Source organism: Carassius auratus, unplaced genomic scaffold (assembly GCF_003368295.1).
Source record: "Carassius auratus strain Wakin unplaced genomic scaffold, ASM336829v1 scaf_tig00033206, whole genome shotgun sequence".
Taxonomy (NCBI): Eukaryota; Metazoa; Chordata; class Actinopteri; order Cypriniformes; family Cyprinidae; genus Carassius; species Carassius auratus.
This window is the reverse complement of record NW_020526059.1, coordinates 97,165-111,261: the sequence shown is the minus strand read 5'-3', so window position 1 is coordinate 111,261 and position 14,097 is coordinate 97,165. Positions and strand designations below refer to the sequence as shown.

The 14,097-nt window shown below is 36.6% G+C and overlaps 1 protein-coding gene and 1 pseudogene across 1 annotated transcript; one reads left to right on the top strand and one right to left on the bottom strand.

The window, feature by feature from the left end:
- Nucleotides 1–4,769: 4,769 nt before the first annotated feature.
- LOC113081125 (retinoid-inducible serine carboxypeptidase) lies at nucleotides 4,770–9,239 on the bottom strand. The gene is made up of 13 exons (XM_026253164.1): nucleotides 9,068–9,239; nucleotides 8,288–8,427; nucleotides 8,042–8,131; nucleotides 7,678–7,833; nucleotides 7,519–7,593; nucleotides 7,035–7,107; nucleotides 6,802–6,839; nucleotides 6,440–6,568; nucleotides 6,248–6,338; nucleotides 6,049–6,162; nucleotides 5,829–5,966; nucleotides 5,235–5,398; nucleotides 4,770–5,048 (listed from the first exon to the last, which is right to left on the bottom strand). The coding sequence occupies exons 1-13, from the start codon at nucleotides 9,132–9,134 to the stop codon at nucleotides 4,986–4,988; spliced, it is 1,338 nt and encodes a 445-aa protein (XP_026108949.1). The 5' UTR covers nucleotides 9,135–9,239; the 3' UTR covers nucleotides 4,770–4,985.
- A 103-nt stretch (nucleotides 9,240–9,342) lies between these two features.
- Nucleotides 9,343–13,321, top strand: LOC113081124 (coilin-like; annotated as a pseudogene).
- Nucleotides 13,322–14,097: the final 776 nt, after the last annotated feature.

Below are 14,097 nucleotides of genomic sequence, written 5' to 3'. Positions count from 1 at the left end.
TCTCCACCTCTCAAGCTCTGTCAGGTTGGATGGGGGCAGACACACATTTCCAGGTCTGGCTGGGCCACTCAAGGACATCCACAGAGTTGTCTGTAAGCCACTCTTGCTGTGTGTTTAGGGTCATTGTCCTGTTGGAAGATTCCTTCTGCCCAGTCTGAGGTTCTGAATGCTCTGGTCTGGGTTTTCAGTAAGGCTCAATCTCAATATTTTGGTGCATCATCTTTTCTTCTACTCTGACGAGTCCCTCAGTCCCTGTCACTGAAAAACAGCCCCACAGCACGAGGCTGCTGCAAGCACACTTTACTTTTGGGATGGTACTGTGTAGGTGATGAGCAGAGCTGGTTTCATCAGGTTCATCCGACCAGAGAGAATCTTGTTTCACAGAGTCTGATGGTCCTTTAGGTGCTTTTATTTTTTTCCCCCTCCTGGTTGTTTCAAACTTCTTCCATTAAGGGTAACAGAGACTACATGCTTCTGTGAACCTTCAGTGAAGCAGATTTTTTTTCTGAGATTTCCCAGATGTGTGGCTTGACACAAACCTCTTTCTGAGCTCTACGGGCTCAGTTCTTTTGACCTTGGTTTTTGCTCTGATATGCAATTGAATTTGCCACAGGTTTAACTTCACTTGAAAGTGTAGTAACATCTATAAGCAATATGAAAGCTCCCAAGCTAATTTTTAACTGTATGAGTTAAGTATATGATTACTAGCAATGGAATTTAGAAATTATTTTAAGTTTTTTTTTTTAATAAATTTGCAAAGATGTTAAAAACCTGTTTTTTGCTTTGTCATTATGGTGTATCGAGTTGTAGATTGATGTGGAAAAAAGGAATTTAAGGCAGTTTAACATCAGGCAACAACATAAGCAAAATGTGAAAAAAATGAAGGGGTAGGAACACTTAAAGGCACTGTACATCAAATGTGAATATAGAATTTCTTAAAAAAATATACAGTAAGTTGCATAATCGCCTTCCAGGTTGTCCTACAAATTGACATCCTGACTTAACATAGTACACTACCATAAAAAAATTTTGGGTTCTGTAGGATGTTTTTATGTCTGTGAAAGAAGTCTCTTATGCTGGCCTACCTAGGCTGTATTTATTTGATCAAAAATACAGTAAAAGAGCAATAATGTGAAATATTATTACAATTAGTTTTTACTGTCACCTTTAAGAAATTCAACCTTGCTGAAAAAAAAAGAAGTATTTAATCCCTAATTGATGAGTGCACATATAAAGTTGGGAGTAGCTAAATGATCCGTTTCTGTTTTTTTTTTCACAGCTGTTGGATGCAGAGAGTCTTCAAGCACCCCTGCAGTCTGTGGAAGGCATCTGTGTGAATGATGTGGTGTGGCACACAGCTACTTCGAATGGAGACGGTCACACACTCAAGGTACTTCTGAATGCCACGTTACGCTGGCAATACCCCATCCAGCAGGTCCGCCATTTCCGGATTCACTGGAGGCATCTCCGTGGTCCTGACCCTCGCATTCCCCCTGGTCCACTGACTCTGATTGGCAGGTCTTACTCTACCCTGTACCGTGTGGTGGAGCTGGAGGTGCCTGCCGCTCCGGGTCTCCTAGAGCTGGTGGTGGAGCCCGTGAGCAGAGAGGGATTCAGAGTGCCTGAGGCTCAGTGGGGCCGCCGCACACTCAGCTACAGCGCCAGCTCCTCACACAACCCTTCAGTCTGAAACCTTATTGATCAAGTGCCTTAATAAATGGGTCAACATCACTATAAACTGCCTTTGAGACGTCACTATTTCCAAAATAGAAATACATATTTTTTTTTTATTAAGGAGACTGTAGGCTGTTAGAAATGCATATTGGTCAAGCTCCTGCACTTTAAAAAAAAAAAAAAGACTGCAGTTTCTAGTAAACTACAAAATATGTCCACTCTGTCATGGACAAATTTAAAGTAGAGTATATTCATGCAGGTATGCATGACGTTTTGTAAAATTCTTACATTTCAATCGATTTAAATTAGAATAGTAAGACACTATTGGGCTGTTCCCAAATCAAATTAAATCATTATATATATATATTAAATAATTGTAATTTCCACAGACTGTATACACTGCACTTAGAATTGCATAAATAAAGCTATGAGATTAATGGGGTTTTAAGTGTTAATGAATAAAAATGTAATATTCAATTCTGATAGTAATAAAAATGAAATCATACTCTAAATTTCGAAACTGAAGCCACTCACTAGATTAGTTAAAACCCGGATTAATTCATTAACGAAACACGGCTTTATGTTGCTCAGAGATGCACAACAGTTTCACTCTGGAGAAATAGAACAAAAACAGACAATATTGACAGTATTGTGTTTAAAAGATAACTATTATTATTTACAGATATTTTTTAGTTTTCGTTCATTGAACTGTTGTATAAATGCAATATCACATTCGCAATCGAACAGATATTCAGGAAAATGGCACTTTTGCTTACTTATCTTGAATTTTAGGCACATTCTAATCAGCTAAATCACAGTGCCTTCCATCATGTTCATCACTAAGCAACTGCAAGCAGTGGAAGATAGCATACAGTTCTGGGCTGGGGTGCATTCAGTGCATTTATCAATTCACCCTTTTCCCCCGTAATTAATCACTCCAATTTAACATGTTAAATCAATAGCCTTCATTAAAACATTATCAGAATTTGGCAAAAAACTATGCACATGTCCCCCGTCATGGAAGGCTTTGAGACAGGGTGGACATTTTTGGTTCGCATTTAATAAACACATGGTGTACCTTCAGTCAGCAAAGTGTTTCATTGTTGAAGTTGAATATGTACTGCCTAAAATTTATATTTTGAATTTCTGAAAAACTTTTATGTAAATTAATATTTTACTAGGGTGGACATGTAAAGCTTGACAACATGCAGCTTCAAACACAATATGATGAAAATGAGGAAATATAATGTAGATACTTGGTGTACTTGCAGCAGATGTTTTAACCTCCGGTGAAGAAAGGATAAATGGATGTGGAGATTTCACTGTGTAGATCAGAGGGTTTCTTAAAGGGGCACTGACAACATCATGACAGGGTGGACAGCAATCAGGGACATGTGCAAAATGCTTAATATTATGAAAATAGAATATAAATGAAAAATCTGACATGTTTTATTAACAACTGGCTGAGGGAAAAAAGAATATTTAAAAAATAATTTTTAATATTGTGTTATTTAACCACTTTTTACACTCAGTGAAGTTAGATGAGCTGCGTGAGGGACATGCCAAAGTCACACACATCTAATCAAAGAAACAGTATAAAATGAGAAAAATAAATTTCAAGAGTCTGTAGTTGTAGTTATGTGTGCAAATGTTTGGCAAATTTTCATATTTAAGAATTGCATTATATTGTATTATGTTCACGACGACTGAGTGTTTCTGATAAGGACACCAAAGGCACTTTTTAGTGATTTTGACCCAAATGTGTGATGTGTTGGTGCAAAATATGTATTCCGTATTTCGTAAATGACTGAAAACTTAATTGAAGAGGCAGCAAATCAAATTTGCACTATATGCAATATTATTCTCATATGTGACCTAAGTGTGAATAAAAAAAAAAGCAGAATAAAAAATATTTCCATTAATGTATGGTTTGTAAGGATATGACAATATTTGGTTGAAATACTATTTGGGAATCTGGAATCTGAGGGTGCAAAAAAATAAAAATATTGAGAAAATTGGCTTAAAATTTGTCCAAATTAAGTTCTTAGCAATGCATATTAACCTGTTAATTGTCACTCACGTTTTTGAAGATAGAGATGAATGTGCTTGATACAAAATTTTTATAATTCATGACTGAAAACATTTTGTAACATGATTTTGATGTACCATTTACATGGTAATGCAATGTCTGATTTTAAAATGGATTTTGAAGGATGAATTTTGAGATTTTATGTTTTCAAGTGATATATAACTTCTGATGATTTCTAAAATGTGATCGAGAAAAAGGCAACGAGGAAGTCTTTTTTTTAAACAAAGGTCAAAGCTCCTTTTGTAATGTAGATTTCTGAGGGTGCACTCTTGTCATAAATTCATCTATTACTTTTCCTACATCATTTTTAACAAAAAATATTGGTAAAATATATGTTTGGGAGTCTTAGACCTTTCCAACGATATATAGTTTGTCAAGATTAGATTAGATTAGATTGTTATATAGTATAGTCAACGTAGGCGTCCCGTATACGGGACGGGGTGACGATTAACAGGTTAAAAAATAAGGTTTGATATATTTATGGTTGGAAATGTACAAAATATCCTTACTTAATATCCTAATGGTTTTTGGCATAAAAGAAAAATCAATAATTTTGACCCATACAGTGCATTGTTGGCTATTGCTACAAATATACCTGTGCTACAAGACAAGTTTTGACGTCTAGGGTCACATATATCCTTTATTATAGTAAAAGCAATTTTAAGTGCTATGGTGCATGTTGTAGACTATTGTGTGAGGACCAGAGTGGTCTTTCTTTTAGTGATTGCACATTTATAATTTAACATTTATTCATAAACTAAACTTGTACCTTGAACACAGTCATGTACCTTTTTCAAAATTGCAAAATTAAAAAGTCCTTGTTTATGCAGTTGTGTGAAAAGAAAGGAGATGATCCTAGTTTTCCTCCTCCTCGACTTGCAGATAAATTGTGTTGCAAATAAATGGGAATATTAAACAACTTTCAAGTTCGTTCTCTTGTCATGTTGTTTGAGGAAAAGTACCAAAAGTTAGTTCTCTCTTACCAAATTAAGTTTTCAGGCAACAATTTAAACCGTATAAAAAATTATGACTTTATTGTTTGCAGGCATTCAAATTTACAAATTTTACAAGACACAGGCATTAAAAAAAAACTGATTAGATAACCTCATAATCTCAACAAAAAGATTAAAAAAAAAAGTGTCAGATTTTGGTAAAACATTCTTGTGTTGATTGTCTAAAAGTAGTTAGCAAGCCATTCCAGTTCGTATCTGAATGAGATCCATCACTCGTGCTGGGTCACCATCTTCAACATCCGCAGAGCCATTGGCCCCTGGTCAGATGGGATCTGTGATGATGTAATGGACAGAGATGGTCACATACACTCATGAAATCTAAAAATAAATACTGAGTAATGTATTTTCCCTTCAGAAAAATGAAGCCAAACCACCATAGCTTCTGCATTTAGACCATGCTAACACTACTTGAATATAATGATACTGAACCATTTAGAACAAAAAATAAAACTGTGTACCATATGCCCAGCTTTGAGGATCCAGTAGAAGGCAAAGTTCTTGTAGGTCTTATAGAAAGCTCCAGTTTGCCTCTGTGTTTGTGGGTCCTCCAGTGCCGTCCATTTCATTTTGTTGAAGTATTGGAGTCCGTCCCATTTCAGCTGTTTCACCCACAACTCCTGACCTGCTCACAAATAAACTCAAATCAATTATCACTGCACTGCAAAAACACTATCCTGACAACACCCAATAATAATGGTCTAAATATCAAACTGATGGGTAAAGTGGATTATAAAAAAAGCTTACTGACTTACAAACACCATCTATTAACATCCGACTCGGGTAATCTGATCACAAGCGGTCAGCTGTGGCACATTACCAATTACACCAAGCACTGCATTATGAGCACTTGAGATCAGATTTAATGGACAGGATGGTCTCTGGTTTCATGACTTTATAAATCAGTGTACAGCAAGTAGATTTTGTTTGCTGTCTGGGACATATTAGTTTGGACACACACAACTATCAAGTGTAAATGGCCCAAGCACTATAGTCTAAAATGTGTTGGTCGGGAGTTGCCATTCTGAAATGTTTCTAATGGTTGACGTCCTCACCCATTGTGTCCACTATGAGATCCAGCTGGCCATTGTAGATGGTAACATTGACTCCAGCAGCCAAAAGCTGATCTACAATGTCCACCACAGGCTTCATGAAATCTCCTGCCATGCTTTCAAACACTGCTTCAGCTTGTCCTGAAGGAACAGGAGAACACTTGTAAGACACACAGTGTTACACAATTACCTCATAAATTAAAATCATAAAAAGAATAATGACCTCCCCATGTGACATTATTTGGTATGACACCAAGCTTCTTTCTGATTGGCCCATTCATCAACTCTGAGAGGGACTGACGGTGCAAAGGGCGAATGTGGCGACGCTTCAGTGAGGCTGTAAAAACAAGACAAAACGGTGAGCAAACACTTCCATTTATTTCACAAAGAAAGTTTGAATTTGTGCATGATGAGCTTCTCACAGAGGAATCCATTGGTTTGATCTGAACTGGTCTTCACCATCTCATCTGAGTTTTGTGTGAGGATGTTATAGAAGTTCACACCATTTGTGTTCTGTAACAAAATCACTGAATGAAGCATGCATTATATCTAATTTCTTGAATTAAACGATGCATTAAGTGAATTTAATCTTAAGCTCCTGGTGCTCGACTCACCTGTTCCACTACATTCTCAGTGATGGACCACAAGTCTGTGGCTTTTTGGTACTGGCCCTGTCTCACTGCTTCCAGCACTGCCTTTGCTGCATTAGTCACCTCGTCCAGTCCATTGTCATCCAACAGAGACTATAAACCACAGCACAGAGACACACATCAGTAGCATTAAACCCTCTGATCAACATGCATCTGAAGTGTCAGGACACAATCGCATACATTTCATGCACTAAATTGATTATACACCATCATTTTGGACCAAACTAATCAGAAACATTTGAATGGTAGTGTATTGTTTTGATCAGGCTAATGCAATCATGCTTAATCTCTCTGGAGAGACAGAGGTGTTATGATGAATGACTCACTGTGCTGTAAAGATAAGGACCCCATGTCATGACTGAATCTGCATAGAGAGAAAAAGCAATCAGATGTGTTGAGTGCTGTATTGTAATGCATCACACCTGGTTTTTGCTGTCATGTGAGTCAGGACTATACATGATGAATATGCATAATGAGTAGTAAACCAAGATATGATAACTCATTAAAGAGACACATAGCTGTACACAAGCAGGCTAAATTTGACAAGCTTATTACAGACCTACAGGAGAGATCCAGGAATCTCCCAAAGCCACCCCAGCAAAGTTGCATTTGATTGAACCAGCTTGAACAGCCTAAAGAGAGAGTAAATAAACATTCAGTGCAAATTAAATTAAACTAGAATAATCTAACAGATAAAGGCCCAGTTTCACAGACAGGGTTTAGACTAAACCAGGATTAGGCCATAGTTCAATTAGGAAAAAGTTTAAGTTTTATAAACGTGCTTAGAAAAAAAAAACTTTAAGATCAGTCGAAACAGCTCAGACTTACATTTTAGTCTAGGACTATGCTTAAGCCTGGTCTGTGAAGCCAGGGGAAAAACTAATATTTTAAACTGATCCCAGATTTACTTTTGCAGAAGTAGGAACTATTGTGACGCTTCCACATTTAGATGAAATCAGCAAGCACGTGACCTTTTTGGTCTTGTGTGTGTTGCTACAAAATGACTCTCATGAAGCCTAAAGGGAGAACAGTTATTTCAGTACCTTTGTGAGTTCGAGGGAAATAGCTGCTGCCATTTTGCCTCCATAAGACTCAGAAAATATGTAGAAGGGAATACTCTGTTGGGGAGAAAAGTGAGATACCATGTCAAATGTTTGAAAATATATTAAGCTCAGTCTGATGGGTATTTTTGTTTTGCTTACTTGAAACTCTGTCTGTTTAGAGAAAAAGCTCTTGAGGAGGACCATCATGTCTGATGCAACCATTGCAACGTCCTTGGTGAGGGCATCTTCAGTGTCTGTGTAACTGTATCCGGTGCCCACTGGGTTATCCACAAATAACACACTGGCAGCACGCACCTGGATAGACACATATATTTGTAGGTGAAATATAAAATATTCACAAATTCCTTTTTTATGTATATAATGTGTATATATATATAAAAAAAGTTATTTATAAAGAAACAATGAAAATCAAACGAGGCAATAAAATATTCTGTATTTCTCAAAATAAACTCCTCAATCAATACTATGGATATGGAAGTCTAGAAAATATATCTTTACATACCCAAGAGGTTTCTCTCAGCTTAAGGTCTCTGTCAAGAGGTCCAATTTCCTCAAAATTGCCAAAACCACAGCTAGATCCGCCAGGACCTCCCTAAAATAAACAGGAACATGAGCAACCATAGATGTAATACAGAAAAGAGAGGGAAAATCCAGCTGGAAAAACAGAAAAGGTATAACAGAGATATGATCTGGAGAAGGATGTGGAGAAGATATATGACGGATCACGCTGGGCAGATGAGTGACAAACCTGAAGCCACATAACCAGAGGTAGATCTTTATAACTGGCACTGGAGCTATTGCCATAATAGAGCCACCAGAACATATGAGCTCCATCACGGACATCCACATATTCCCATGACTCTTTGGTTTCAACTGGAACACAACTTCCTGTGAAAACAAGAACAATAGAAATCACATTATATTAACTTAAGTCTGAAGATTGCACAAAACTATTCTTGTTCTGAATCCTCATTTGACCCTGTGCCTCATTTGCATACAGTTTGCAAGTTTTTGCTTTCATATGTTTCCAAATACGTTTTAATGTCAATGTTATAGAATTTGTTCTAACATAGGCATTATTTAATTATATTTGACATTGTGAATAATATAATAGCCAGTCATTAAATTAAAGCCAATTAAAGCGCATTAGTGTATCTGATTCATTAAAAAGAACCGACTCATACGAGTCATCGTTCTAATAACGTGAATGCATGTTCGAATTCGAAAACCCTGGACAGAGCCTAAACTGAGAGAAATCATTCGGGTTCTTTATTATTTTAACTCGGTTCTCGGTTCACAGATTTGCGTATAACATGATGCAAATAAATTAAAAAACGGACATTCTCTTTCGCTTTCACTTTGTATCTAAAGTTACAAAACATATCAGTGCATCTCCTCATGTTGCAGTTCCACTCCTTAATACCAATAACCACAAAAAGTATAACTGTGCCGGAAAAGATACACACAATCCCTACAAATTTCCAAAGGGGTAACATTCAGCAGGCTATAATTTAGATATATTCCGTACCTTTATAAAAGCTCACAGCAAGCAGCAGCACAGCCAGCATGTCCATCCACGAGCGCGCCATTATCATCGATCTCAGTCTCTCTCAAACAGTCTGCCGCATGGGCTGTATTCAGACCCACCACCACCAAACCCAGTCCTCTGGACACTGTGGTGTGAGGATCAGTATCATATGACTTCAGTCAGCTGACGAACATGGAAGTAAACTGTAGTTATTCTCTTCCACACCAAGAGAGAGCAGCAGAGTGTGTGTTTAAAACAGTGCGCGCCTCCATCATCCTCATTGATAATGAACTGCTCGGGCATGGCCACCTCCAGTCTCAATTCTTTCAGGGTTAGATTGTACTTTGATTATCCTCCTCCCGCGACACCTGAGTGTCGGATGTGTTGGTTGTTGGTGAACTTAAACAAATCCCGAGTTGTCGCAGATCTTTCCAGCATCATAAAGGAAAAGTTTGGCTACCCCGTAGGACTATTTTAGACTTGTATATAGAGGATTGTTACCTGCCTCCCACAGAAAGTATTTATATTGTACGTGATAATGATAGCATAAGGTAAGAACTGTATTATGTAATAACATGGCGAACGTTTATGCTAGTTTAAATGACCTTTGTATAAGTATTTATCATGTCTATTGACAGGGTGAAGGCATCCAGTGCTGTTTACATTAATGGAGAAGAAGTTTACCAGAACCCTGAAGCTCAAAACTCAAAGACCAAGAAAAGAGGAAGAGAGGATGAAACGCAGATCAGCGAAGGTTTAAGTACAAAAAAGAAACATGAAGATGCACAAATCAATGGCCACCCCTCAAAAGAAGACTGAAACCCCGTCTTCTACTAAAAACAACAGGAAATGCATTTCTGCTGTCCCTACGAGTGACAAAACAACTTGTGCCAAGACTCGGCAACCAACGTCAAGTTCTCCGGACAGCAGTGAGGATGAGTCTCACTATAAAACCCCTACACCAAAACCTAAACCCAAGCAGAATGGCGCTGCCAGAAAGTCACGGAAAGAAAGCACATCTTCATCGGATGACACAGAGAAATCCAAACGCAATGTTGCTGTACAGTCTCTTCTGGTTACACCTAAACTATCTAGCACAACCTCAAAACTTCCACTACAGACTCCACAACGCAGAGAGAGCTCCACTGATTCCTCTTCCTCATCATCATCATCAGGCCAGAACCATAGCGAAGAAATCAGAAGTAGCAACTCTGCCCTCCTCAGCTACAGCTCAGTCAGTCTCGTCTTCTGTGTCTAATAAGCCCCAGGAGGCCAGTGAAATAGAGCTGGTGATAAAGAAACCAAACCTGCAAGGAATGGGATTGAACATTGCTGGGCTGAGCCCTGGTGTTAGTGAAGCAGCAAACAGAGACCGAGGAAACACAAGAGGTCAGGAGAGAGGCAGAGGTCGAGGAGCGAGCCGAGGCAGTGGGAGAGGAGGTTTTGGTAGGGCCAAGGGAACACCGTGGAAACAAGACTTTCAATTCAACTATGAAAATGGAGAGCGGCAGAAAAAGAACGATTCTCTAACTAATGAAAGTTTTATTGTGCAGGTGAGTTGAAAGTGAAGATAGGAAGAAGATACTGCTACTAGGGCAGCTCAAATTTAAAAAAATCAAATTTCTAATCGCGATTACAGTTATGGATGCCACAATTACCTAATCGTTCAAAGCAGCAATTAATCGTTCAAAATCCACTTATGTTATTCTGCGTGCCTAAGATGCGTTTTTACTTTCTACATGTTATCTTAAGGGTTTTCCCCATTATTTTAATTTTAGTTCTAGTATAACATTTATAATATCATTCATATTTTTACTTTTTTATAATTTAAAGAAACCAAAATGCTTAATACTATAGAAAAGCACTAACAAGTACTAAAAGCACTAATAGCTTTTCAGTTAGTTTTTTTCAGCTTGTTTATTTTCATATAAAAATACGGCATGTAGCCGCATCAAACAATGGTATAAACATCATTCAAAGGAAATTGTGATATTTTTGAACTGATAAAAATGGCCTTATTTAATGTTTTCAACCAGGGATCTGCATATAAGATGTACAAAACATAAACGATTTTCTTGGTAAAAAAAAAAAAAAAGAAAAAAATTAATATTTTCTTGCTTATCATGTCATTATGTTATGATAATCAGTGTTTTTTGCTTCCTCAAAAAAAAATATTATTTTCACAGTAACATTTTCTTAAAAGTATAATATAGTAATGTTCTCAGCAAATTTTTATTAGTTTTTTTAAAGTCATTTCTATGTATTAATTAATAATAGATATTCTAAATTATAAGTACATGATTACATTCTTTTTTTTTTTTTTTTTTACATATTAATCGCCATACAGGTAATTTTTTGTGTTTCTGTAGAATCCACCTGAAATAGCTCCCAGATGGGACTACACTGCTTTACCCTTGCTGGCAGCTCCCCCTGCAGTGGGCCAAAAAAAGGTACAATGTGATATGATAAATGATAATAGATATACTTCAGTGTTTTTTTTTAATGCCTTGATAGTTATTTCTAGATTCAGTGTCCACGTGTAAGTTCTCTTTGTGTTTTTCATGGTTCTCTCTTGTCTTAAAGCTTTTGGAGCTGACTGAGAACTACACACCAGAGGTGTCTGATTATAAAGTAGGCCATTTTACACTTCTTTAAAGCAAATTGTGTTGTGTGTAATGTAAATTAACAGTTTGCTGTTGTTATGTAGGAAGCGAGATTATTGCATTCAGTCCTCAAAAAAAATCTGAAGAACTGCCTGCTTTCCTTTCCCATATACCTCCATAGATTAGAAAACCCGTCAAAATAAGAGTCCCGCCTTAGTAAAGGAGATCTCATAGATATTTCAACGTACAAAAACTATGAGAAAAGAAATTATAAGATTGATCATAATAAACCCCTGGTTTCACAGACAAGACTTTAGCTAGTCCCAGACTAAAATGCACGTTTGAGCTGTCTCAACTGAAAATATCTTGCTCTGACATATCTGAAAATGTCAGTGTCGTTGTTCTTTGACAATTTTATTAAAGTTGCTTTTTTGTAAATGTTGTATTTCTTCTATGACATTTTTGTAAATATCTTAATTTAACTAAAGTCCTAGCTTACGCTAAACCCTGTTTGTGAAACCGGGCCTTTTACAATAAAGACGGATTAAGTGTTATTTTACATGTTTTTACTTTATTTCTGTACCTGAAAACTGTTAAACCTACCCAAAAAGCACTGTTTATTTAATAAGTATTTTTGTTCTGTTGTATTTATGTAGGCCTGCTGAATGTTAAATGGATCCAGTCCATGTTCATTAAAAATTATCGGTTGAGGCGAAATACAACTGTTAGTATAATTTAATATAGGTGTTTTTGAACTTTGCTGATTTAAAACATGATTTGAAAAATTTCAAATAAGAGAAGTGACAAATATCGGTATCGGAATCAGCCAATATGTTTTTGTTAATATCGGTATCGGCCCAAAGAATGCTGTCGGTGCATCCAAACATTATTGATAGGGAGATGTTTCAGATATCAGCAGTCGTAGTTGTATGGAAAAAATTGCTTGTAGTAAGAAGAGTGTTTTGGACTAATTAGCACCATGACTGATTATTTCTCAGATTTATATTATATTTTGAATTCAGATTACGGATCATAATTCCAACACTTGCTGGGGAAGTGCATTTTACACAAGTTTCAAAGGAATATAAATGTGTATATGCTATGTGTTATGTGTATATGCTATGTGTTATGTGTATGCACATGCAGTGTCCTGACAGTGCTGTTGCGAGCACAGTTTGGCAAAGCTCTAAACCCTCTTTTGTAGTTTGGATTGTAACCCCATCCCCCAATCCCAAACAAATGTTTCTTCCTGATTATCCCTTTTAATTGTTGAAGTGAATAAGGGCAGTTCTTTGTACAAGTGTATGCTGTGGCAGGCTAAAACAAGCGTTTCTTTGATGTCTTTCCTGCAGCTGACTGAGCGCTGGGATTCTCTTCTGGAGCCCCGGCTCATTGTGGAGAATGTTGGATGATGGTCACACAAAACATGTTAACTGAGCCAGACCTACACGGACAACCTTTTAAATAAATATTTTTTATTTAGATGGTAGTAGAGGTGATTGATTTATTATGAGTGTGTGTTTATACAGTGGGTGCAAATAGGCTGTTTTTACATAGGTTTAGGTTTTAGTACGAATTGCTTAATTCTTTGTCAGTCTCACCTGTCACAATTTGCACTTAGTGTAAACAATATTCTACTTGTTGCTTTTGAGAAGGAAATTTAGTGTGTTAATTTGTTCCGTTTAAAAATAAAGTTGAAAGTAAAAAAAAAAAAAAAAACTGAGCAGCATTTCTGCTAGAATTTATACAATTCATGTCTTTAGATGAATTTAATTAAAAAGTAGTGTCATCACAAAAGCAAGCAACAAAACTGAGACTAAAGCATATGTGTATTGTTTGTAATTATTTTTTCCTTTATGGTATTGTTACACCATGCAAAAATAAGTAAACATTTTAGACATGTATATGCTTGAAAAAGTTCCTCTATAAGTTGTTCTGAAACTTTTTGAACAGGAGATGTGTACATATTTCATATTTTGCCTATATATATATATATATGTGTATGTATGTATGTATGTATGTATATGTACACGTGTAATACTGCCTCTGAAGAGCAGTATTAAAAAATATATATATATATTTAATTTTATTTTAAACTGCCCTTCAGAGGCTACAGAAGATAGTTACATGTTCCTCCCGGCTCTTAAGGCATTGTGTTTCCTTCTGGAGCATCAGTGAGCTTTTCAATCTTCTGTAATGGATTCATATGAGTCCCTCAGTTGTCCTCAGTGTGAAAACCAATTTGTTAGACCTGAAGTATTTTTCTGAAAAACTGCGGGCAGTTTAACTGTTCAGGACAAAGGGGCTCCAGAAGAACTATCACTAAACAAAACAACACCGTATTAAGAATCAAGAGTATGTAAACCTTTGAATCGGCTCATTTTTATACATTCAGCTATTATTTTCTCTTCTAAAATATCGTTTTTG